A 24066-nucleotide genomic window follows, 5' to 3' on the forward strand; every position below is an offset into this window, starting at 1 on the left:
ATCACAGAAAGGGAAGAAAATCCCTTGGCTCCAAAATGACATCCAGAGAACCAAAGACAAGCCTCAAAAATGCCTACCCATCTGCCAAGAGGCTGCTGCCGAAGGTGGAGAGGGAGGCAGAAGCAGAGGACTACTGTACCCCGGGAGCCTTCGAGCTGGAGCGTCTCTTCTGGAAGGGCAGTCCCCAGTACACCCATGTCAACGAGGTCTGGCCCCAGCTCTACATCGGCGATGAGTAAGTGTCCAGGCTGAGCCTCACCTCTGGCCTCACGCAGGAGAAGGCAGCCACCCCCACCCCAGCTCACACCCCTCTCTCCCTCCTAGCCATGAGCTGTTGTTCTTTGGGTTAATGGTATTGTGAGAACTCAATTAGGGCTGGGTTTATCCTCAAATTATAGAAAACCCAGAAAAGGGGCTTATGCAACATAGAGGTTTATTTCTCTTTCATATAAAAGAAGTCCAGAGGAAGGTGAGCTGGGGCTGGCATGGTGACTCCAGGGCCATCAGGGTCACAGGCTCCTGAGTTCTGCTCCACCATCCCAGAGGTGTGGCTTCCCTCCTCAAAGCTGTTGCCTGGGCCAACAGTGCTGCTAGAGCTCCAGCCACCATCTGTGGGATCCAGGCCACAGAAACATAAAGAGAAAGTAAGTGCATCTTTCCAGAACAAAGTGTCCCCCATGTTCTCCCCTGCCACTAGCTGCAAGGGAGGCTGGGAAATGGAGCCTTTAATTTTAGCTGGGTATAACGGCAGCACGAACAAAGTCAGCTCCCAGGTTGATGACACAGGAACACATCAACTTACGTGTTGGTCTAGCATGGTAGGCCTAGCAAAGCTGAGGTCACTGTCCCCTCCTCTAGATTTTTATAGCCACCAATTCCCATTCCTCAAACAGCAACTGGGAAATGTCTACTGTAAATAATATTAATAATAATACTAATATTAATAATGCCTATCACTTACTGAATACCACGTTCCAGGCACGGTGCTAAGCATCTTGCATGAATGAGCTCATTTTGAGAAAGAGCTCATTTTGAAAGTCTTCTAATTATTCCATTTTAAAGATAAGGAAATCAAGACACAGGGCAGTTAAGCAATTGGTCCAAGGTCCACAGCTCAGTAGGTGGCAAAGAGCTGGGATTCAAATGCAGTTCTGCTCAACCCAGAAGCTTTTATCTTAACCAGTACTCCTGCTCCTCCGTCCACCCCCCAGGGTTCCTGCTCAGCTTCCATCTCGCCCAGGAGCTGATGGCGTAGGAGCCCTGCATCACAGGATGTTAATAAGCACCATGCTGCTTAAAACCCAGAGATGACTGCCTAGTTGTGGGAAATCCAGGGGGCAGCATCCCTTGTCTTTATATTTCCTTAATATTTAAAAAATGTTTTTAATGTTTATTTATTTTTAAGAGAGAGAGAGAGAGAGAGAGAGAGCGCATATGCATGAGTGGGGGAGGAGCAGGGAGAGGGAGAGGATCCAGAGCTGGCTCCATGCTGACAGCAGAGAGCCCCACGTGGGCTTGAGCTCACAAACCATGAGATCGTGAACCGAGCTGAAGTCAGACACTTAATGACCAATGAGCCACCCAGGTGCCCCTCCTTAATATTTCTAAATTGAAAAAGTTAGAAAAATTATGTGCCTTTTTATACTAAATTAAACTAGAGGGTTATAAAAACACATTTCCCTCTGTCCTCCCTTAATTTTGCCACCAAGTAATCAGTATTGAGCTCACTCGCATACTCCCACTACTTTATGTATGCTGCTGCAAATGTAAGGTAGCATATACACACATATAAAGGGTTTTTGCTTCTTTTGAATACTTTTTAGGGGAAAAAAAGGAATCATGCTACTGGGTGCTTTTACTACCCCACAGTAGAGCTGTACTCCAATTTGTCCAATTGTTTCCCAGTTGTGAACATTAGGGGAATATCAGTGAGGGGTTTAGGGGACTCTGTACAGTTTTTTTAAATTTTTTTTTTAAAGTTTATTTATTTTTGAGAGAGAGAAAGAGGGACTGAGCAGGGGAGGGTCACAGAGAGAAGGAGACAGAGAATCCTAAGCAGGCTCGGCTCTGTCAGCACAGGGTCTGACAGGGTCTCAAACCCACTAAGCCGTGAGATCATGGCCTGAACCAAAGTTAGATGCTTAAACAACCGAGCCACCCAGGCACCTTTGTTTTCTATTCTTAAATAACAGCTTTTTTGAGATATAGTTCACATTCCATGAAATTCACCCTTTTAAAGTGCAGAGTTCAGTGATTTTTTAAATTATATTTACAAAGGTGTACAACCAGCACCACTCATTTCAAAGCATTTTCATCTCCTCCAAAGGAAGCCACCTGAAAACTCTCCATTCTCCATCTTCTCACAGTCTTAGGCAACCACCCATCTGCTCTGTTTCTATTTACCTATCCTGGGCATTTCCTATAAATAGAATCACAGTATATGATTTTTGTGTCTGGCTTCTTTCACTTAGCATAATGTTTTCAAGGTTTGTCCAGGTTGTAGCATGGGCCAGTATTTTTTTCTTTTTTATTGCCAAACAATCTCTTGCTATTTTTGCAATTTCCCTAAGATTAACTCTAAAATTAGTTCAAAATTTAAAAAGGTACAGACATATTTGACCCCAAATATCACTTTAAGAAATGTAATTTACAAGTTTGGGGCACCTGGGTGGCTCAGTCGGTTAAGCGTCTGACTTCTGCTCAGGTCATGATCTCACGGTTTGTGGGTTTGAGCCCCGTTGTCGGGCTCTATGCTGACAGCTCAGGGTCTGGAGCCTGTCTTCAGATTCTGTGTCTCTCTCTCTCTCTCTCTCTTTCTGACCCTCCCCAGCTCACGCTGTCTCTCTCTCTCAAAAATAAATTTAAAAAAATTTTTAAAAATGTAATTTACAAAAATAAGAGTATCAATACATAAGGAAATATGCATAACTATGTGTATTTTATCACTGAAGTAGCAAACAAAAAAGGGAGGGGAATCTGAATCTCTTATCTTTTAATTATAAATGCAGGGGCGCCTGGGTGGCTCGGCTGATTAAGCAACCGACTTCGGCTCAGGTCATAGTTTCACAGCTCATGAGTTCAAGCCCCACATTGGGCTCTGTGCTGATAGCTCAGAGCCTGAAGCCTGCTTCAGATTCTGTGTCTCCGTCTCTCTCTGCCCCTCCTCTGCTTGCACTCTGTCTCTGTCTCTCCCAAAAATAAATAAACATAAAAAAATTAAATGTAGCAAATATATGGTTTTCCTACTATAAAAATAATACATGCTTATTGTATAAATATAGAAATCTTAATTTCTCTATTTGTGGTAGGTTAACAAGAGAACCTTCCTCATTGGGTTGTATGGGTTAAATGAGATAATATATGTAAAGTATTAGTGCAGTGTCTAGTACATAGTAAGCACTCAATAAAGGTTAGCTCTAATAATAAAGTAGTGATTAATGTAAGGAAGAAAACTTAAATTTCTCAGAGCAATCACCAAACCCCAGTATTCTGAAGCCACTCCTATTCGTATTTCCAGCTGGAATTTCTGTGTATTATTTTGGTTTTAAAACTTGTTTTTATATAGTTGTAACTATATTATTCATTGTATCTTTTTTCCCACATCGTATCATTCATAAACTTTTCCCTTACAACATACTTCTCATACTTTGAATTATAATATAATAATATATATCAAATAATAATATATCAGGTGAATATAAGGTCATTTATTTAACCACTTCTCTATTGTTGGACACATCAATTATTCCCATGTTCTCACTTTTTTTTTTTTTTTACAAATAGTTTATTGTCAAATTAGTTTCCACATAACACCCAGTGCTCATCCCCACAAGTGCCCTCCTCCATGCCCATCCCCCCCTCCTCCCCACATCCATCAGTCCTCAGTTTTTGTCAGCATTCAAGAGTCTCTCATGGCTTGCCTCTCTCCCTTTCCCCCACCATTTCCCCCCTTCTTCTCCCCCATGGTCCTCAGTTAGGTTCCTCCTAATCCTCCTATACGTGCAAACATATGGTAACTGTCCTTCTCTGCCTGACTTATTTCGCTCAGCATAACGTCCTCAAGGTCCATCCATGTTGCTACACATCCCATGTTCTCACTTTAATAAATAATGCTGCAGTGGACATCTTTATGTATAAAATCTTTTCATAGGATTATTTCCTTACATCTGACCCTGACAGTGGTATACCTAGGGGAAGAAGGATTAAGATTTTAAGATTTATACCGTCTCTGGCTCTTTATCTATACTGTTCTCTTTGCCTAAAATGCCCTGCCCCTCACTTCCTCTCTGTGTCCAGATTCTATACATTTTACAAAAACCACTCAAGTCACTGCTGCCATGAAACTAGCCTCCCCCAATCTGCATAGGAGAAGTAAGTTTTTTTTTTCTCTGTATTTTATACACTATATTTACAGTTGCTACAGCTTATAATAATTAATAACAATAGCTACGTTGTATTGTATACATCTTACCATGTGCTGTGTCCTGTTGCTAGGCATCATTTAAACTCAACAACTCTATGAAGGAAGTACCATTATTACTCTTATTTTACAAATAGGCAAACCAGGGCTCAGAAAGTTTATCTATTTGTTCAGTCAGTATTTAGTGGCACTTTGCTATGGAGCTGCAGGGGATACAAGGAGGAAACTGAGGATCAGAGAAATTAAGTGACCAGACCAAGCTCATACTACCAGTAAGTGGTAGAACTTAAACTCAGATCAAGAAAATGAGGTCAAGGGGCACTAGCTTGCTCAGACAGTGGAGCATGTGACTCTTGATCTCAGGGTTTTGAGTTCAAGTTCCACGTTTGGGTGTAGAGATTACTTAAAATCTTCACTTGATCTTAGCCGAAAGGCCAAGAAGTGATAGACTACTTAAAGTCTTTAAGAGAAGAAAAAGAAATGCGGTCAATCAGATACAGAATGCTGTTTTATAGCTAAGGAGAAGAGATGTGGAGAAATGTAACAGGGAACAGAAGGATAACAGGAAGCAGAGTAGGAGTGTGGGGTTCGAGTCTTGGCTCTGCCAGCCACCAGCTGTGTGATCTTAGACAATTTATTGTACCTCTCTTCACTTTATGTGGCAACAGAGACAGGGCTCAGTCCACGGGGTGAAGATGAGATGAATTAAAACAAGTGCTTGGCACAGAGTACGTAAATGCCTCTAAGTGTTTGGCACTATCATGATTCTGAGAAAGTGTCACAGAAGAGGCGGATTCCAAGCGTGACTCTGGAAGATGGGTAGGATTTCAAGAGTTCTGGGCAGAGGGAGCAGGATGAAGAAATGCATGGAGGTGAGAATAAGCAGGGTGGTGTGTCCAGAATACCAGGGATAGATGTGGGAGATGGACACTTTCAGAAGGTCTAGAACTGAGCCACGTTTGACTGCCACGTGGCCGATTCAGATTTAGCCCTGTTGCAGGAACAGGTGACCCCAACATCTTGGTGGCCTACCACAGCAGAGGGTTATTTCTCCTGCACACGCCACATCCGTGAGGGGCCAATTCTGACTGTGCTCCACATCCACGTCACTCTAGGCCTCAGGACCCAGGCTGACAGGATATATTGCCATCTGGGATATATTGCCAGTTTCCTGGAGAGAGGAGGGCCATGGAAAATCACGAGCTGATTCAGAAGTGACACATGCCACCTCTGCCCACGTTTCAGTGGCTAAAGCAAGTTCAAGCCAAACCCTCGTGTTTGAGGAAAGGCCAGGAAAGTATAACCTGTCAAATATTCCAAATGGTAACGCACAATCAACCCCAGCCACAATCTACTGCAGGTGTAGTGGCTTTGGGCAGGACCTTTTACCTTTCTGGGCCTATTCCCTCATCTCTAGAAATGATCTCTAAGAAGATTCAAAGAAATATGGAATATGAGAACATTCTGTGTGACAAATACAAATCTTACCATTATTGTTACTTAGTGAGAAAGAAACATGGGAAGGTAGGTCAGGGCCAGCTTGTGGAAGACCGAATGCCCGCCAAGCAACTCTCTTCAGAAGACACTGAGTGTCTGAGCAGGACAGTCAAGTTCTAGTTGAAAAACTGCCAGATAACAGGGTGTGATGCAGTAAGATATGCTTGCCTCCTTGACATCTGACCACAATCTTGTTCCTTCAACCAAGAAAATGTCACTGCCCTTTCGATTCATTCCAGCTTTGCCTGGTCGAGCCCCAAAACAAACATACACATACAGTCTAGGCAGGCCCCACGGTCAGTGTGTGTGACCTGCGTGCACAGCAGGGGCAGGGGATGCCAATCAGCATGGCATGGTGCTTCACGGTGCTTGTCCTCATCTCTGCTCAGGGTCCCTCCTAGACACCCGCTTACAAGGCTAATGAGACTCACAAATGCTTATTGAGAGAGCAATTAATTCTGATGCCAGTATGGCCACATGGAGGTTAGAACCCTGTTGAGAGCAGGCAAGGCTGCCTGTGTTTCTTGGTCTCTTTGTAGGTGTCGCCCAAAGCAGCAAAAGGCTCACAGCTGGCTCCTCATGCACAAAGTCTCAGTTTTAATTTGAAAGTTGCATTTAGCTTGATTTTTTTTTTTCCTTAAAAGCACCTACAATTTTTGAAAGGCAAGTATCAAGGGTCTGGAAGTGAGGATGGTTAGGATCCAGGAGTAAGGATGGATGTCCTAGGGTAGTCGGTGATGCCTGGGACCCATTGGGGACCAGACTTAGCCCAAAGAAAGCAGTTCACTTTTTCTCCCTCCTCTCCCTTCAAGGGCTTCTTCATAGAAAGAGGCAGAAGGGCTGAGCATCATCTGCTCCAACGCCACAGTGTCTGGTCAAACACTGGTCCCCATGTGGCCTTGGACAAGTCCCTCATGCCTTCTGAGATTCGATTTCTTTACCTATAAGGTGTGGATCCCATGAGTTAATACATATGTCACTTAGCACAGTGCATGGCACACCCATAAGTGTGAACTGTTACATATCAGGCAGGTTCTGGAAATTCAACTCACAGTGTGAGAGACAGATAAAGAACCTTCATTGTGCTTTGCCATTAAGGGTCCTTCTGTGCTTTTAAAAAAAAAATTTTTTTTAATGTTTATTTATTTTCGAGAGACAGAGTGACAAAGAATGAGCAGGGAAGGGGCAGAGAGAGAGGGAGACACAGAATCTGAAACAGGCTCTAGGCTACGAGCTGTCAGCACAAAGCCCAACGCGGGGCTCAAACCCTTGAACTGTGAGATCATGACCAGAGCCGAAGTCGGACGCTCAACTGACTAAGCCACCCAGGAGCCCCTAAGGGTCGTTCTGTGTTAAGGGCAGCCTGGAGATAGGAAACACTCCTGGTCAAATTTCTCCCATGAGATGTTATCATGAACTCAAGTTCAGGCTACAAGGAAGGTACCTCCTAATGGGTTTTTTCAGGCTCATACATCAACTGCCCCCACAGATACTGTCCTGGCCTGCCAGGCACCCAGCCGGCCTGAGGCCTAAGGAGGCAATGCCACACCAAAACCCAATGGGCCTGTGGATTTCAGGACGTCTACAGCATTTTCACATCCCAGCTTATCCCAAGGGGATTCACCATGTTGAATGCCTGATGACTCCAAGTCTCCATTGCTTACCAGCCCTGGGAGGGCAGAGTTGACACTACCACTGCAGCCCAGTGGGAATCTGGGTGGTGTTGAGTGTGCTGGGTCAGTGAAAGGCCCTGGGCCAAGAAAACAGGCCACTGGTCAGATATTCTCACCAGAATGGCATCCTGGCTCCAGGCACAGCCACCCTCTCCCCACCCATGTCCCGCAGCTCGGTGGGGGTGTGAATCTGCTACAAGTGGGAACCGTAGGGTCAGCATGGAGTAGGGCAAAAGGCCCGAAATGGGATTCAGGGGCACAGAGTTCAAGCCCCCAGTGCTGGTGGTCATTATGTGTGGCCTTTGGCAAAACATTTTACTGTTCTGGGACTCAGTTTCTTTATTTGTAAAATAAAAGGATGATTTCAAAGGTCTCTTCCAGCTCTAAAATAAAATTCTTTAAGAAATGTGCTATTAAATAAATTAGACTTTATTAGGTTCAAGCACATACTTGTTTTATTACTTTTAAGTCATTCAAATTAGATTCAAATTAGGTTAACCAAGTGTTGCCCTCCAGAGAGCCAGGGACTTGCGTCAATGATGAGATAAGAATAATTCATCGCCTCTTATCAATCAGCAGTCCCTAAATGGGTGCTTCAAAAGTGCTTGAGTATGCTTGAAAGCACTGAGTTTCTGTAATTTAAATATTCTCTCTTTAATCTCATTCACATTTTTCATTTGCTTAGAGAAATCTTTTTTCTTTTTTTCCCTTGTAGTCAGCAGGAGGGGAAATATCCTGGTTACTGTCAAAGTGATTGCAAATTCCCAGGCAGGGCAGCCTCCCATAGGCTTGGCTGGAACAGGAAAATTGAGAAATTTCTCCTCTCTCTCCCGATGTCAGCCGTCCCTATGAGCCAATGCCAAGGTGCTAAGTTGCTCTGCCGCTTGAATGGCGGGGGTGCTAAGCACCTCTCCATTTTTATTAAAACTGTAGTTGCCTCCAAGGTCTGGCTTTTGGGGTCATCGACAGGCATCTGCCCTTCCCCCTAAAGCCTGCCTCCTCCTTCCTGTGGTCAGCCCTACTCAGCCTGAGCTCACTTTCAAGTGGTCTTGATATCTCGCCCTTTCTGCTTTTCTCCTCCCAACCAGACCAACAGCCTCGAAAGCAGAGGCATCTCCAGGCCTGGCCTGTAGTTGAGGAGGCTGGAAAGTGAGGTGAAAGCAAGTCAGCCAGCTGAGCCGGCCTTCCGCCTGTAAGTGGGCTTCCGGCCAGTGCACCTGATAGCTGCAACCTCCCTGGACAAAAAGAAGGAATTAATTCAGCCTTCAGGCACCAAGTGTAGCTCAAACTTGACTGCTTCTCCATGGTGGACCGTGGCTGGTTTAGGATGTGGTGAAAACACAGCCATGGTTGCCGATTTAACGTGCTGAATATTAGTAGAAAGAGTTGGAAAGCTGGGATTCTGAACCTCCCAGTACCAAAGGTGACTTAGATACGACTGGGCACCAGGCATGGGCTAAGTGAATGGGAGACCTGGCTGGGCCTTTCCAGCTTCTCAGTGAAGGCCTCAAGCAACATCAACCACTTCCTTTCATGGTTAGCAAAATGCCTAGTGTAATTATTAATAGGACATCACTTCTCAAATCCACGCCTCCGAGTATTCTCTTTCCCCTCTTAGCCTCCATCACAGGGGCAGATGATGAAGAGATATCTGACAAGAATTAAAAATGCTGGGGCCACCTTATATCTTTGAATAGCCAGTGTCTCCTGAGAACTAAGAAAACAACATCTATAAAAATCATGGTATACACCTGCATGTTAAGTGAATACATGACACACTCCTTACTGAAATTTACAAAACACCAAAAAAAGAAGAAAATTAAAATTCTCTATGATCCCTTTACCCAGAGATAGCCACTGATAACCTTTTGCTGTACATCTTTCTGCTGCTTTCTTCCCTTGAATTTATCTTTTAACCTTTCAAAGAAACTTGAGTACTGCATCATTCAATTTACAAGAATCTTGTAAGGAAAAGTACTGCCAGTGTAATTGGTTCAGTTTAACAAAGAAAGAAAGCTGAAGGTCCCAGATGTTCTGTTGTTTTAGCTTGTGCAGCAGTGTAAGTGTACAAACTGCACCTATCAGCCCTGTGTGTTCAGAAGGATCTCAAAGCCAGTTTCATTGTCAGTAAGTGACAAGAACCCCAAGAAACTAGAAAGCCAGGGAATTTGACTTTCATTGATGAAATTGATGGAGAATTGATGGAGATCAAAAGCTAGAAATATGCCCGCTGTTTTAAAATCCCCCTGTAAGGAGTAGGTGTGGTCAAGACTCCAAAGGAGAAAATCCCCATCAGGGTCATAGCCATGAAATAACGCGCGAACACCAAAGTGTCATACACACCAGAACGAACAGGGTGCCAGGGTACAGGATACAGGCTATTGGCAAACAAGAGTCCACAATCAGTGCAGGAAATCAGCAGGTCCTCACAGACACAAGGGTATGGAGAGCACCCAGTCATTAGTGGGCTTTCTTCAGTGCCCAATGTAGAATCCTGACAACGTGGGAGCAGCTGGTTTCCCACGGCAAGGGAGCTTTGGGAGGGCTTGACGAGATGTATATGTGCACGTCCCCCTCCCCTCTGCGCAAGAGCATACACCTAGGGAAAATGGGCTTTGGGGCAGATGCTGAGGTATTTGGGCTGGGACTCAGCAGGGCGCCAAGAGGTGTGGGAAAGTGGAATGTCAGGAGTGCCGCCCAAGGAGACTGCTTCACCAAGAGTGCTCTTATTCGCCATTCCTCAAGGGTGGTGGGTTCAAACAAGCTTCCTGGAGGAACTTCAGAGGAGCTGAGAGGAGGCTGGGTCAGGCCAGATAAGGAGGAAAGGAGGGGGGGACTCCGAATGAGGAAACCGGGCCATGCAAGAAGGGAGTCACTTCACTGGCCTTCCAATCTGGAGTAAGAATCCAGGGCCAGGCCAGAGGTTCACAGTGAGAGGAGATAAAGGGAATTGGGTCAGAAACAGATATGGCAATGTTCTTCAAAAGTAAACTGCATGAGTCCATGTGTGAGAAAATGTCCAACCTTATTGGCAAAATGAATGAAAATGAGACATCTTTTCTTTCTTTCTTTCTTTCTTTCTTTCTTTCTTTCTTTCTTTCTTTCTTTCTTTCCTTTCTTGCTTCCTTTCTTTTTGGACAGTGAAATTAGCAAAGACTAAAAATCAGAATGTAAAATGAGCAAGCTTTCAGGAGCATAATTTTTTAATTTTTTTCCAGGAGGATAATTTAGTAACACATAACAAATGTGTTAATGGGGGGGGAGGGGAAAAAAAAAAAAAAAAACAAATGTGTTAAAAATGCTCATACCCACTGATCCAAAAATTCTACTTAAAAAAAAAAAATCTCTTCTAAGGACATAATCAGAGATGTGTCCAAAGAAATAAAGTTATTCATTTATAGTGTTTCTTATAATACCTGCCACTCCCCCTTCACGAAAGAGATAAAGATAGAGTCAGAAGGAGAGAGAGGAGACAAATCCAGAAGCAGGGGCTTGGTGAGGCAAAATTGAGATTTCCCTGCAGAATGGAACAGCAGGTAGCTACTGAAGGCTGTATGTCCACAGAAGATGTTTACAATTTTTCACCATATCAAAGGTTTTGAAACTTACATACAGTATTGTATCCCAAAACAATTCTCTATATAAAATATATACATCTATGCATAGAAAAGCAACTGGGGAATCTTATATTGAAAAGCAAAGAGACTTTATCTCTAGGGGGTAGAAATACAGGTGATTTTTTTTTTTTGCATGTGGGAGGGAATATGTTTTTCATATTCTTTTTTAAAATTTCTTAATGTTTATTTATTTTTGAGAGAGAGAGGGGCTGTGAGCAGGGGAGGGGCAGAGAGAGAAAGACAGACAGACAGACAGACAGAATCAGAAGCAGGAGACAGGCTCCACACTGTCAACACAGAGCCCGACACGGGGCTCAAACCCACAAACTTTGAGATCACGACCTGAGCTGAAGTTGGACACTCAACCGAAAGAGCAACCCTGGCACCCCTGTTTTTCATATTCTGCACTGAGCAAGTGTTATTTTTGTAATTAGATGACATGTTTTTATGACCTAATTTCTTAAATAAACAATCTGCTAACATTAGGATTTTTTATTAAACAACCAGAAACTAAGGCTCCTGCATCATCTAGATTCTACAGGTAAATTCCCAAGTCTGTCTTTCTCCTGAGCTTTTCTCCTCAACAGAAGCACATTTCTTCATCTCTTTCCCACATGACATATGTAAGCAGATGGTCCTAAAATTTAAAGAAATTTCAAGAAAACAACAGGGTGCTAGGGAGCACCCTCTGACCCATCTCACTCCCAATAATTGCTGAGCCAGGCATTTGGGCCAATTGGGGAATCTGCCTCTGTCACAGCCACTATATACCCAGAGTCTAAGACTTGATCTCTTTGCAGATCCTCATTTTACCATGGATACGCTCCTGAGCTTGCAGTTGGATTCTAAGTAAATAAGGAGGAAAGGAGAGGAAGACTCTGAATGAGGAAACTGGGGGCAATCCCCACAGTGGTGTGTAAGGACACCACCTCCCCTTCCTGGCTCAGGTAGCCACACAACCCCTGAAAACCTGCGGTGGGCCTCAGATACGCACCAGGTCTGATCTTCCCCAGGAGCCCTCTTCTCTCCCTCAGACAGCTAGAACCCGCTCTGTGGGATGGCTGTGGAGGTGTCATGCAGTGAGTCTTGTCACATATCTACCCTGATCCTTGACCCCAAAAGCAACAAAGTGCAAATTGCTATTTATTCAAACTACCATTTGATTATGTTGAAACCCAGCTGCTGAACCCAGAGAGAACAGTCTTTATGGTGGGTAGGAACTTCCTGTCAAGGACAGTTAATTTTAATTTTTCCACTGAGCTCAACCTCAAAGTGAGGTTGATTGCTACTCAGCAAGATGGAATGCATTAGCGGAGGCTTTAATTGAGCACAGATCTATGTCCCAAAAGCATAATGTTTGTTGTATACATACTTTGGGACAAGAAGAAAAATGAAAAACAGGTCTTTCTGAGGAAGAACTGAAAGCAGAATGTAGTCCATAGTCAGGATGGCAGCACCAAAGGCTAGCTGAGTGGGTTAGAGGAACTCTCCACCATCGCATGGCTCAGTTCCAATGGGCTGTTTGCAAATGTTTCTAAAAGCTCAATGTCTGTGTTTGGGTCTCTCCTTCCCAAACACTGGACTCCATCGTGGTTCCTCTCACGACCACGAATAAGCTCCAGGAAACCAGCGACAGATGGGGGGGCCCTTGGCCAAGGGGCCCTGGCATATTTTTCCTGCTGCAAGGCTCCTCTTGGCCCAGGGTATTGATCAATGTTGGCATCCACTATGGTCCCTTCTGTCTACCTTACCAGTCACCTTGAGATGAGTCCTCAGCTGGAGCACAATGCCACTTCTGGCCTCTTCTTGTTATGGTTCCAGGCTCTTGTCATCTTTCCTGAGCTTCAGAACTGCTCCCTTTGTGCTGCTGAAATCTAGTTGGGATCACCCCCTCCTCAAACACTCTCCTTGACCCCTCCAAATACAGATCCAAGCACTTCCGTGTCCCAGCCTCACACTCCTTCTCCAGACTTCTCTCTCCTCTCTGCTCACATCCTATGCTCTGGCCAAACCAGCTTCCTCCTCCCTGCCCCTTTCCCAACCCCTCAGCAAGTCCTGCTGTGACCCCAGCCTGGTCCAACTACCTTCCTCTCCTGGCTGTACAACTGCGGCAGTCTCCAACAGAGCTCCCTGCTTCCATTTCTTCCCCTCTCCAATCCATCTCCAGACTGTCTTTTAAAAAGTAAACGATGCTCCTTCCTTAAAACCCTCTGTAGCATGTGGTGCTCCACCACACTTACAGTAAAATGCAAACTCTTTCCTGTGGTCTACAAGGTCCACCATGACCCAGCCCCTGCCTATCTCTCCGACTTCCTCTTGTACCACTATCCCCCTTGCTACTACAGCCACACTTGTTCCCATTCTGTTCTTGGCACTTGTTCTTCCCCAGGCCTGGATGAAACACTTTTCCTCCAATTCTACCGCTGCCTAACTCCTTCTCATCCCTCAGTCTTAGCTTAAATACCACCTCCCGGCAAGGCCTTCCCCTACCACCTTACATAAAGCAAGACCACAGTCATTCAGCACAGCTTTTACTGCTTTCTAAATTAAAAAAAAATTCTTTTTAATGTTTATTTATTTTTGAGAGACAGAGAGAGAGAGCATGAGTAGGGGAGGGGCAGAGAGGGAGACACAGAATCCAAAGCAGGCTCCAGGCTCTGAGCTGGCAGCACAGAGCCTGACATGGGGCTTGAACCCACAAATCGTGAGATCATGACCTGAGCCAAAGTCAGACGCTCAACCCACTGAGCCACCCAGCTGCTCCGCTTTTTTGCTATTTCATCCTTTGATCATAGTGGGTTTGGGGTAGAAGGGAGTGTCTGAGAGTGAGGTCCTGAGGGACCCTGACTAATCTGTTCACTGTTGCACCATCAGCACCCAGGACACTGACGGGCACACAATAGATTCTAAATCATTATCTGATGATAAATGACTGATTGCAGGAAATAACAAGCATTTCCTAAAAGGCCTTCATCATCTCCAGCCTCCACACCTTAAGTAGTGCTACTTCCCTGTCCCTGCATCCCTCTTTCCCTCCATCACTGTGTTAACATTCATAGTAAGGCCCTCTCCCATAAAGCCTCTCCTGGCCCCTCTAGGCAAAAATAATTCCTGGTTCCTCTGACGACCTTCCTCTGCCGCCTATCCCAAGGCCACCTACTTCAACATGACATTATTCTTTGTTCCTGGATATTCCTGTCTAGAAAGATAAGTCTGTAAATCAGAAAGTAACTTCACTGTTGGCTCCAGGAGCTTCCTGAAATCAACTCAAACAATAGACAGCTCAAATACCTTAGAAAAATGCTTTGCCAAACTAGGAAATGATTCTTATCATTGCAAGGGTTCTGCATGGTGTTCACCAACCCTGTGAACATCAGTGTCAAGAATTTTGCCCAATTTCAATAAAATCCTTGCACTGTAACACCATCTTAAATCAGTCATTCCAGCCCCAACCCACCCAACCCTATAAACGTCTGGAAGGTTCAGAGGAGCGACCTGCTTTAAAGGGTTTCCTGAGCCTCTGTAAAGGTGACCCCCTCCCTTACATTCAGCTTTGCTGGATGAACAGATTATTCTGGTGGCCTTCTCGGGGATTTGGCATGAAACAGTGCACTCCTGCGATCACCATAAGCGTCTAGCACTCAGCTCTTCTGTTTATGGTGAATGATGACAGACTGAATGGATGAGCCACTAGCTCACCTACCGCACCCTCCACTCTCTCCTTTCTTGAAGCGGCCGATCCAGAAACATTCGGTCAAGGGGTCAGTAAGATCAGGGTTTTGGATTAGGGAGGTCCTTCACTACAGTGACTAGGCTTTATTTTGGAGTTTATGGCATAAACCCATGGGCGGGCCTGAGTGTCCCCCCAGATCCAGTCAAGGCACCACTCAACCAACCAGCCTCTCCCCTTGTGCCCAGGGCGACAGCACTAGACCGCTACGGGCTGCAGAAGGCCGGCTTCACGCACGTGCTGAACGCGGCCCATGGCCGCTGGAACGTGGACACGGGGCCTGACTACTACAGCGACATGGCCATCGAATACCACGGTGTTGAGGCGGACGACCTGCCTACCTTCGACCTCAGCGTCTTCTTCTATCCCGCGGCCGCTTTCATCGACGCCGCGCTCAGCCACGACCACAGTAAGAGACCTTGTGACCCCTGGTGGCCCAACCCCCAACAAACGCGCCTGAGGCCCCGCCCCGCGCCCCGGGCCCTGCGCGCACGAAGCCCCGCCCCAAACCGAGGCCCTGCCTCTCACCTTGGCTGGAGGCGGGATCTGCGCACTTTTGAAGCCGGTTCTGAGGCGGTTGTGTGTGGTTGAGCTGGGAATGTCTGAGGCCCAGGATCCTGGGAGCCACACTGAGCATACGGCAGGTGGGGTTCAGGCCTTGATTGCTTCTGTGGGATATCGGGATTGGGAGGGTCCAGAGGAAAGGCCTTTGGCCTGAATACCAATTCCCTAAGGCTCATCAGCGATCCTTGGAGCATCAAGGACGTCTAGAAGGCCCTCAAACCTGGGACTACAGCCCAGACACTAATTGTGCCTGCGCCCAAACCTGACTAATAGCTAGGGGCTTCAATGCCAGAAAACCTTCAGGGAGCTGACTTGACTGGGATCTATGGAGAGACTTCAGATTTTCCTGCCAACCAACCAAGCCGGCAGCCTTCCCCAATCCCCTCCCTCCCACATACTCCGTCTAGTTAGGCCTCCTATAGAAAGTGACAACTTAGCCTTTATAAATGGCGAAATATATTTGAGAATCTGAGTTTTGCACCCATGATGTCCAAATTTCCCAAGGTTAATTATCCATTCTTAACTTTTTTTTTAAGTTTATTTATTTTGAGAGAGAAAGAGAGCAGGGGAAGAACAGAGTGAAGGAGAGAGAGAATCCCAAGGAATCTCCAAGCTGTCAGCACGGAGTCCAATGCAGGGGTTCAATCCCACCAACCATGGGGGCGGGGATGGGGGGTGGGGGGTGGCGCCTGGGTAGCTCAGTCGGTTAGGTGTCCGACTCTTGATTTCAGCTCACATTCCATGAACTGGGAGATCATGACCTAAGCCAAAACCAAAATTCTGACGCTCAACTGACTGAGCCACTCAGGCGCCCCAATTATCCATTTTTAAAATCACCGTGCTAATCCCTGCCCTCAAAATACAGTTTTAGCTGGTCTAATCCAGGTTAAGGCTACAAGGCTATTTTGGAAAGAAAGGCATGGCTTATGTATGCATTGGAGTAAAACAATATGCAGTTATTGCTGCAAGGTGTAACTTAGAGGCCAGAGGTACTTCAACTCCCTCATCTGTGCTCTGATTTTAGGCACATGTGTCATACTCCTTTATGGGGCCATCGCATAATTAAGGTTATCCAGCTACTGAAACCCTTTCCTGCCACAAGAGTCTGGGATTATGAGGCTGACTGACTGACCAGATGGCCTGCTTCAGGATCTTGCAATCTGCAAGTGGGAGCAGGCCAAGTCCCAGACCTTGATGGCCATCCCAAAATGGTCCTGGCCCCACGGGTAGCCTCAGGCACCAATAATTTGCCTTTTTTTTTTTTTTTTTTTGGTTCAGAAAGCAATATCACAATGAAAACAAGAAAACCCCCCAGAGCCTAAGTGCTTATATTAGGGGATGCCTCATTTCAAAGTTGTGCTTTTGTGAGTCTATTTATGGACCATCTTTTGTATTATGCACATTCTGGGTTTCCAAGCAGTATCAAAAAGCAACTGGACTGTCTGGCTCATCAACATGAGGTAAAATTTGCCTCAGATTATTTGAAGTTAACTGAAAACATATTTGACAAGAAAAAACAAAAGGCTACAACAACCCAATCCTTCAGTTTCTGTTTAGTGTACTCTTTTGCCATCACTGGACCTTCAAACTTTCTCTTAATGGAAGGGGTCTGGCAGACTTTGGAAAAGACAGGGTGGGGATCAAATTCACACCTTACTAACAATGTGATTTCTCTAAGCCTTGGTTTCTCAATCTGGTGATGAAAATATTTACCTTGAAATGTTATAATGAAGATCAGCAGTAACTCATATAGAGCATTTAGCAGAGAACTTGGTGCACAGCGGGTTCTCAGATGTGTTTGATAAAGAGAGGTTGTGCACCATGAAGCACATAACCACACTAGCATGTGTGCATCATAATAATAAAGTTTCCAATCCCAAAAGGAAAAAAGACATTCCAACTTTGAACTAGTACAATAGACTCATACGACAGCTTGTTTTCAGTTCCTGGCACACCATTTTAGAGTCTTCCACCCCCCTCCCCTTTACCCCCCACCAAATTAGGAAAGAATGGGGCTCTCAAGTCATGCTTAGCCCTGGGCAGATCAGAGAGCATTGATGTGGAGATGTCAGACCTGTGTTTGGGCCTGACTAATAGACCATGTGGCCAAAAGCACCTAGTAAAGAAAGGGTCAATAGAGGAAAGTATATGCCCAGATCAGAGAACATGCAGGGGTTAGAATTAGTGAGCAGTGGGTATGGGACTAGACTAGTTAGCTGGTGAAGGGAGCCCGACATGACCTCATTGCCAGGAGGGAGGCTGGGGTCCCTTCTCAGTGCCCTTTGCACTTGAATATCCTCAAGTCCGGGGTTCAAATCAAATGTGAACCCTGCAGAATCTGGCAGGGAATGTAAACAAATGAAACTGGCTGTGTGGAAAGCACAGGGGTGTGGGTAGAAGGTGCTGGTGGCTAAGTGGAGAGCCCCATACATTTTCCAAAGGGGGCAGCTGCTATTCACTCTCAGCCGGCATTGTCTTGTGAGAGTAAGTGCAAATGTGGTAGATCTGATTTTTCAGGAAAAGTTTCCAGTCTGGATTTTGATGTGAAATTGCCCAATTTTTAAGTGTTGGCAACAATTTGAAAATTTCTTAAAATACTCCAAAGGCCAAATGAAAGATATCCAGTGGCTGTCAGTTTGTAACCTGTGCTAAGTAGTCAGAGTAACAAAATAAAAATACTCATTAGCCCAGCAATGACATTGTCATAGATTCCATCCAGCGGGGATGGCATGTGCTCAGCCTTCAGGCCACATGCAGTGGGCAGCATGTCTAGTCATTCATCAGACTTCTAGGGGACACTGCTGTAGCATTTTAGAGCCAGGCTCACTCGTATGTTTCTTATTATACTCTTGATGTAAGAGGTGTTGATGGACAGTCTGGCCCAAAGGCAAGGCATCTCTCTCTCTCCCCTCTCTTGTCTTTCCTATTCTTCCTTGGCTAGTTTCAGCCAAGCATACACTGTTTCTCACTGCTGCCTCTCACATCCAATCTTGTTAATTCTAGTTGAAAAACCTTCCTTTTGGTGCTGTAGAGCTGTATCCATGGGGCCCACTCCCACCCCATCCTACTCTGACCCATCTCTTCCAAAAGAACTCCCCGGGCAACTGCAGTCACTCTTGAAAAATCTCAGAAATAATCTAGTCCAGTGTTTTGCCCTGAGACCTGGTGAAACAGGGGCCCAGAGAAACCAAGTGATGTGCCCAGGGTCACAGAGCTAATCAGAGGCCAGTGGGAATTCCCTCTGTCATTCAGGCCTCTCAGAAGAATCCTTTGCCCTTATTTTGAACGCCCGGTGACTTAACTGTATAAGAGGTCACCAAAAATCATGAAAGGTGAGGCACTCCTGCTGGTTATGACATCCGAAACAACTGAACTTGTCACTCTTCAGCAGAAAAAGAAGTACTGACAAAATACTGCCATGGGAACCCCGTTTGGACTGCCTTAACTGCTCCTGCCATGGTATTACCTCAGAGGTGAAGGAGTGTGGTTTTAATTTAATGAAAGCTTCTAAGAAATCCCAGGGAAGATAATGTGAGGCTCTAAAGATCAGATTTTAGTATCACCGTTCTCCTTTTGTTCTTTCTTTTTCTTAAACAGTCCACAGCCTGCCTTTGAAGGCATCTGAAAATGCATCATGGCTAAGGCAGGTATGACTAAACAAAGCAAATCTGCTTTTGGGCAGGAACATGGTTCTCTGGTGCTTCTAAGCTTTAACCAGACAGGGTTTTCAGGGTATTTTAAGGGTCCCCAGCCCCACTGCAGCGCACACAGGCCTGCCCCCCAGCAGTTCAAAACACACTTTTTCTGCTGATTCCCGCACCCCCAGAAGGGTTTTGGGAGAAGTATGAACACTGCCTTTGCAGGCTGCTGAGGGAGGTGAGCGAGTGAGAGACAGGCAAAGGGCATCTCCCCAAAACAAGGAAGGAGGTTGTGTATGACAGCGTGCAGCTGGCAGGGGTGGGGTTGAGTTGAGGGTGGGGGTGGTGGGGTCAGTGGGTAACAGGCTTGGCCTGTATATCGGATTTGTGTGACAGGGGCCTATCTTTTGTCACCAGTGAAAACATGCAACTGGGGAGCAGCAGAGATTCTGGTATACGGGTTTTCTTTATAAGACCATGGAATTCACCTTTTGGTAGAGGCTAAGAGGAATTATTAAGTTGAAATTACCATTTCTTCAACATAGATCGTGACCTATCGGTGTGTCATAAAGTCAGTTTCGTGAGTGCAGCCAGCATTTCTTAAAAAAAAAAAAAAAAATTGAAAAGAATTGAAAATATTAGCATGTATTGCATGTAGTGAAAGTTCATATTACCTTATGGAACTTTGTCTGATACACACACGCTTGTGCTATCACATAGCATTTAAGAGCTTTGAATCTGAGGTCAGGGAGCCTGGGCTCGAATCGCGCACGGTTCTGTTGCTTCCCAGCTGTGCAAACCGGGCAGCTCACTTCTTTGCACTTTATCTCCTCTGTAAAACAGACATGATAATTTCATCATCAGTCTGTTGTGCCGATCGAGTACGGTGAGCTCTGTAAAAATGTACTTGGAAAATCGGGGGGTGAGGTGAGGCTGTGTACACGTACACAGTGAACCGTGTTGTGTGTTCAGAAGGGACACAGAGATGTGAAAGCCACTGATCTAGGAAACATGAGTCCTGACAAAGCTGCCTTCTCCCCGGCCCACGCCCCCCCCGGCTGGTGTCTAGCAGACAGCCTCCTAGTGTCTCCGGTATGGGCCCCGCTGGGAGCAGGCTCAGTGCAGCTGTCCTTGCACTTGTCTCCTGAACCCTCCTGAGAGCTTTCTCACCACCCAGTGCTGGGCCCCAAAGGGTGGTGGTTAGAGCCACAGAGCAGAGGGAGCAGTGCCTGGTGGGGAGGGGGCGTGCTGAGACAGGCCCTTTACCAAGGGAGGGAGACCTACCTACCAAGCTCACATGGCTGAGGGCATTCATGCTGCTTTTGTAAAACCAAAATTCAGCTCCAGAAGCTTCTGCTGGAGCAGAGCATGCCCTTCTCCCCCTTCCCCCTTTCTCTCCCACCCCCCTCCATCTCCCTTCACCCTTTTTCTCCCCTCCCCTCCTCCCACTTAACAGACTTCAGGCTCCCAAAAGACTTAATGAACTACAGCTTTCGTCTGTTTCAAGCATTTAGTCGTGACAGAAAGAATTACCCTTTTTGCCAGGAGAGGAAGAAACGCTTTAGTTATCAGCACAGCTGGCGAGAGGCCAGGCAGCCTCTGGAACAGTCTGTGGGGATTAGAATGCCAGAGGTAGACATTCCAGACCGGGAGCACAACCATGCCCCGCAAGAGCCAGGGCCAGCCTCCCCCAAACCCGACCCAGCAATAAAGAAGCAGGGCCTGCTTCTTGCCTTCCTTTCTAGCCAATGTGCCCAAGGAAAATGTGGTGCAGTCACACTCTTGTAGCTTGGCATCATGGCGGGTGGGATCGCAGGGCCGTCTGGTAAGCGTGTGGAGATTTGTGAAAATGAATTGTGGTAAAATGAACAGTTCCTGTGAAGCACCTCTCTGTGCCAGCCCTGTGTGTATGGAGGGCCACCATGGAGTTCTTCATGTGGGGCAAGATGTGTGGGCCTCAGCAGCCAGGAGGAGGGGAGAGGGAATCCCATGCCTGATGGTCAGGCCCTATTGGATTTCTCACTCTGCCTGGGCATGGTCCCCTTGCACAGGTGAGGGGGTGGAGGTGAGAAGGACGTGGGGACATGGGGGAGCCATGTCCATTCAGAAGTGTTCTTCAACAATCTGTTCTCATATCCTGATGTCCCATAAGCTCAGTAATGTTCATAAGTGTCTTCTTGGTCACCCTTCTCAGCCACAGGCCTGAGAATCAGGAATAGAGACATCACTGGGGTCACAAGTCACACAGCTCCAGTTGCCCCTATCCCACAAACACAGGAGAGGACAGCCACTGGGATGGCAGTGCTGGGGACAGCCGGAGAGCCTAATCTCATTACTTTCTCTGTACACAGAGCACAGTGGCCAGTGGATAGTACACAGAAGGGCCTCAGGAACAAATTGCTTTTAACTATTTCTAGTAATGACATCCCCTTTTTGGGTGACCCCTGGCATGTCATTTCACCACTCTGAGCCCATTTCCCATCTGTAAAGCAGGAATGATGATAATGAAAGCTTGAAGTTTCCGTTAAGAATAAAATGAGATAACGCACAGTGATGTACCACCGTGTGAGCTCTAGAGCACTACTAAATGCAGACCTGAAGGGTGCGGAAGCTGCTTCACACTGTGGCTTCTCAGCTGGGCCCAGCTGACGCCATGGTAGTGTTGTTTTGGTTGAAGTATATAAAGAAACTCCAGCTTCATTCAGATATGTAGCTGGAGAAGGGAAGAATTTTTTTTAACAGCCTTTTTAGGTAATTGTGGATATTTTTCTTTAATACTACACCAAAACTCGACAAGTAATAGTTTCTTAAATGTTAGCTGTGATGTGCAATCTGAAACCATATCCATGAATGTCCTATGTACTCTGTTATGTGAAAATCCACTGGTCTCTCTTGCACTTTGAATGGATTTTTTTTAATGCATGCATGACTTTGTAATATCCACATTGGTCATTTGGAACATACTGGCTTACTAAGTTATGTAGATCTTCCAAATGTTGACACCTTTCATTGTGCATTATCAAACTAACTCATTTGTTAATATCACCACCAATCTTAACAGAAAAATCTAAAAGTATTAGGAAACTGTCAAGCTCACAGTAATAAACACATGTATTCCAAAATTCCATTTTGCTCAAAAGCTTGCATTTTATCACTGGGAACAAACACCACTGGTTATTTCCTTTGACATGACAGAATTATTTTGTTCACTTTTTTAAAATTTTTTTTTAATGTTTTATTTATTTCTAGGAGAGAGAGAGAGAGAGAGACAGTGTGAGCAGGAGAGGGTCAGAGAGAGAAGGAGTCACAGACTCTGAAACAGGCTCCAGGCTCTGAGCTGGCAGTCAGCACAGAGCCCGACGCGGGGCTCGAACCCACGAACTGCGAGATCATGATCTAAGCGAAAGTCGGACGCTTAACCAACTAAGCCACCCAGGCGCCCCTGTTCACTTTTTTTTTTTTAAAGATTTTATTTTTGAGCAATCTGTACTCAACGTGGGGCTCAAACTCACAACCCAGAGATCAAGTGTTGCATGCTCCACTGACTGAGCCAGCCAGGCTCCTCAGTTTGTTCACTTCTGAGACAAAGTCTACCAAATATCCAAGTGTGAATTATCATGGTTTTTCTGTCATTTGCCCTGTTAAGTAAAAACAGTGTTTCATGAAACAGTGGCTAATTCAGCTTGCAACCTTATCTCTTATGCTTTTTCTTGCGATAACCATCTTACTCTGGCACTCAGCCAAAGTCCTTTAAGTGTACATACCATTTCATCACACAAAATATTAAGCAGAAGTGTAACCAAAGGCTGAAATTTGATAAAATTAATTTGGACTGCTTTATCAAGGATATTCTTAAGAGAAATTGGTGTTCCCTCCCCCCCCTGCCCCAGGAGCTCATGGTGGTGAAGAATGCAATCATTACTAGTATACTGTGGTGCCTCTTCTCCCCACTGCATTTCAGGTAAGATCCTGGTTCACTGTGTCATGGGCCGCAGCCGGTCAGCAACCCTGGTCCTAGCCTACCTGATGATTCACAAGAACATGACCCTGGTGGACGCCATTCAACAAGTGGCCAAGAACCGCTGTGTCCTACCCAACCGGGGCTTTCTGAAGCAACTCCGGGAACTTGACATGCAGCTGGTGCAGCAGAGGCGACAGGCCAAGCACAGTGACAACATTGAGAAGGCTGGTGAGAAGGAGCTGTAGCGCCCCTCACAGGGCACGCAGAGACACTCGGGAATGGAGAGGGAAGCTGAAATAGCCCTGCCCTGTGACCTGGGACAGTGGAACCAAAGCTTGAGTTCCTCCAATCTTAAAACTTCCCAGGTGTGTGCTGATGAACAGGAGGGAATGAAATCTGCCTCCTGGATGAGGACTTGGCTTCACAGCAGAATGGGGCAGAATGCCTTCTCAGCCGAATTGGTTACAGATGAGCATGCAGTTCTGCACAAAGGTGCCCATATTTTTATTATTATTAATTATTATTTTCTGGTAAGATGGAAGCAGAAAAGGATCAGAAAATATGTAGGCATTGTGCTGTGATTAAATGTTTGGCATTGTCTGAAAGTCAGATTCTTTTTTTTCATGTTTGTTTATTTTGAGAGTGAGTGAGCGAGAATTCACATAAGCAGGGAAAGGGCAGAGAAAGAGGGAGAGAGAGAGAGAATCCCAAGCAGCCTCCACGCTTTCAGCACAGAGCCTGACACAGGGCTCGATCCCATGAACAGTGAGACCATGACCTGAGCCAAAATCAAGAGTCACGTGCTTAAACAACTGAGCCACTCAGGTGCCTCTGAAGGCCATATTCTTAAAAAATAATTGTAAAATACAAATTTATTTTCTAGCTGCAGAAAAGTGCCCAGGAGAGCTGTGTTACAGGAGAGTCTACACAGATTATTAGCAGGTCCCTTTCTGGGGCACCCGTACT

General features: G+C 45.8%; 1 protein-coding gene across 1 annotated transcript; it reads left to right on the top strand.

Annotated features, from left to right (window-relative positions):
- Nucleotides 1-35: 35 nt before the first annotated feature.
- Nucleotides 36-23345, top strand: DUSP29 (dual specificity phosphatase 29). The gene is made up of 3 exons (XM_077778712.1): nt 36-235; nt 15126-15346; nt 23101-23345. The coding sequence occupies exons 1-3, from the start codon at nt 36-38 to the stop codon at nt 23343-23345; spliced, it is 666 nt and encodes a 221-aa protein (XP_077634838.1).
- Nucleotides 23346-24066: the final 721 nt, after the last annotated feature.

The sequence above is a fragment of the Crocuta crocuta genome, unplaced genomic scaffold, assembly GCF_008692635.1.
Source record: "Crocuta crocuta isolate KB4526 unplaced genomic scaffold, BGI_CrCroc_1.0 scaffold167, whole genome shotgun sequence".
In the NCBI taxonomy this organism is placed as follows: Eukaryota; Metazoa; Chordata; class Mammalia; order Carnivora; family Hyaenidae; genus Crocuta; species Crocuta crocuta.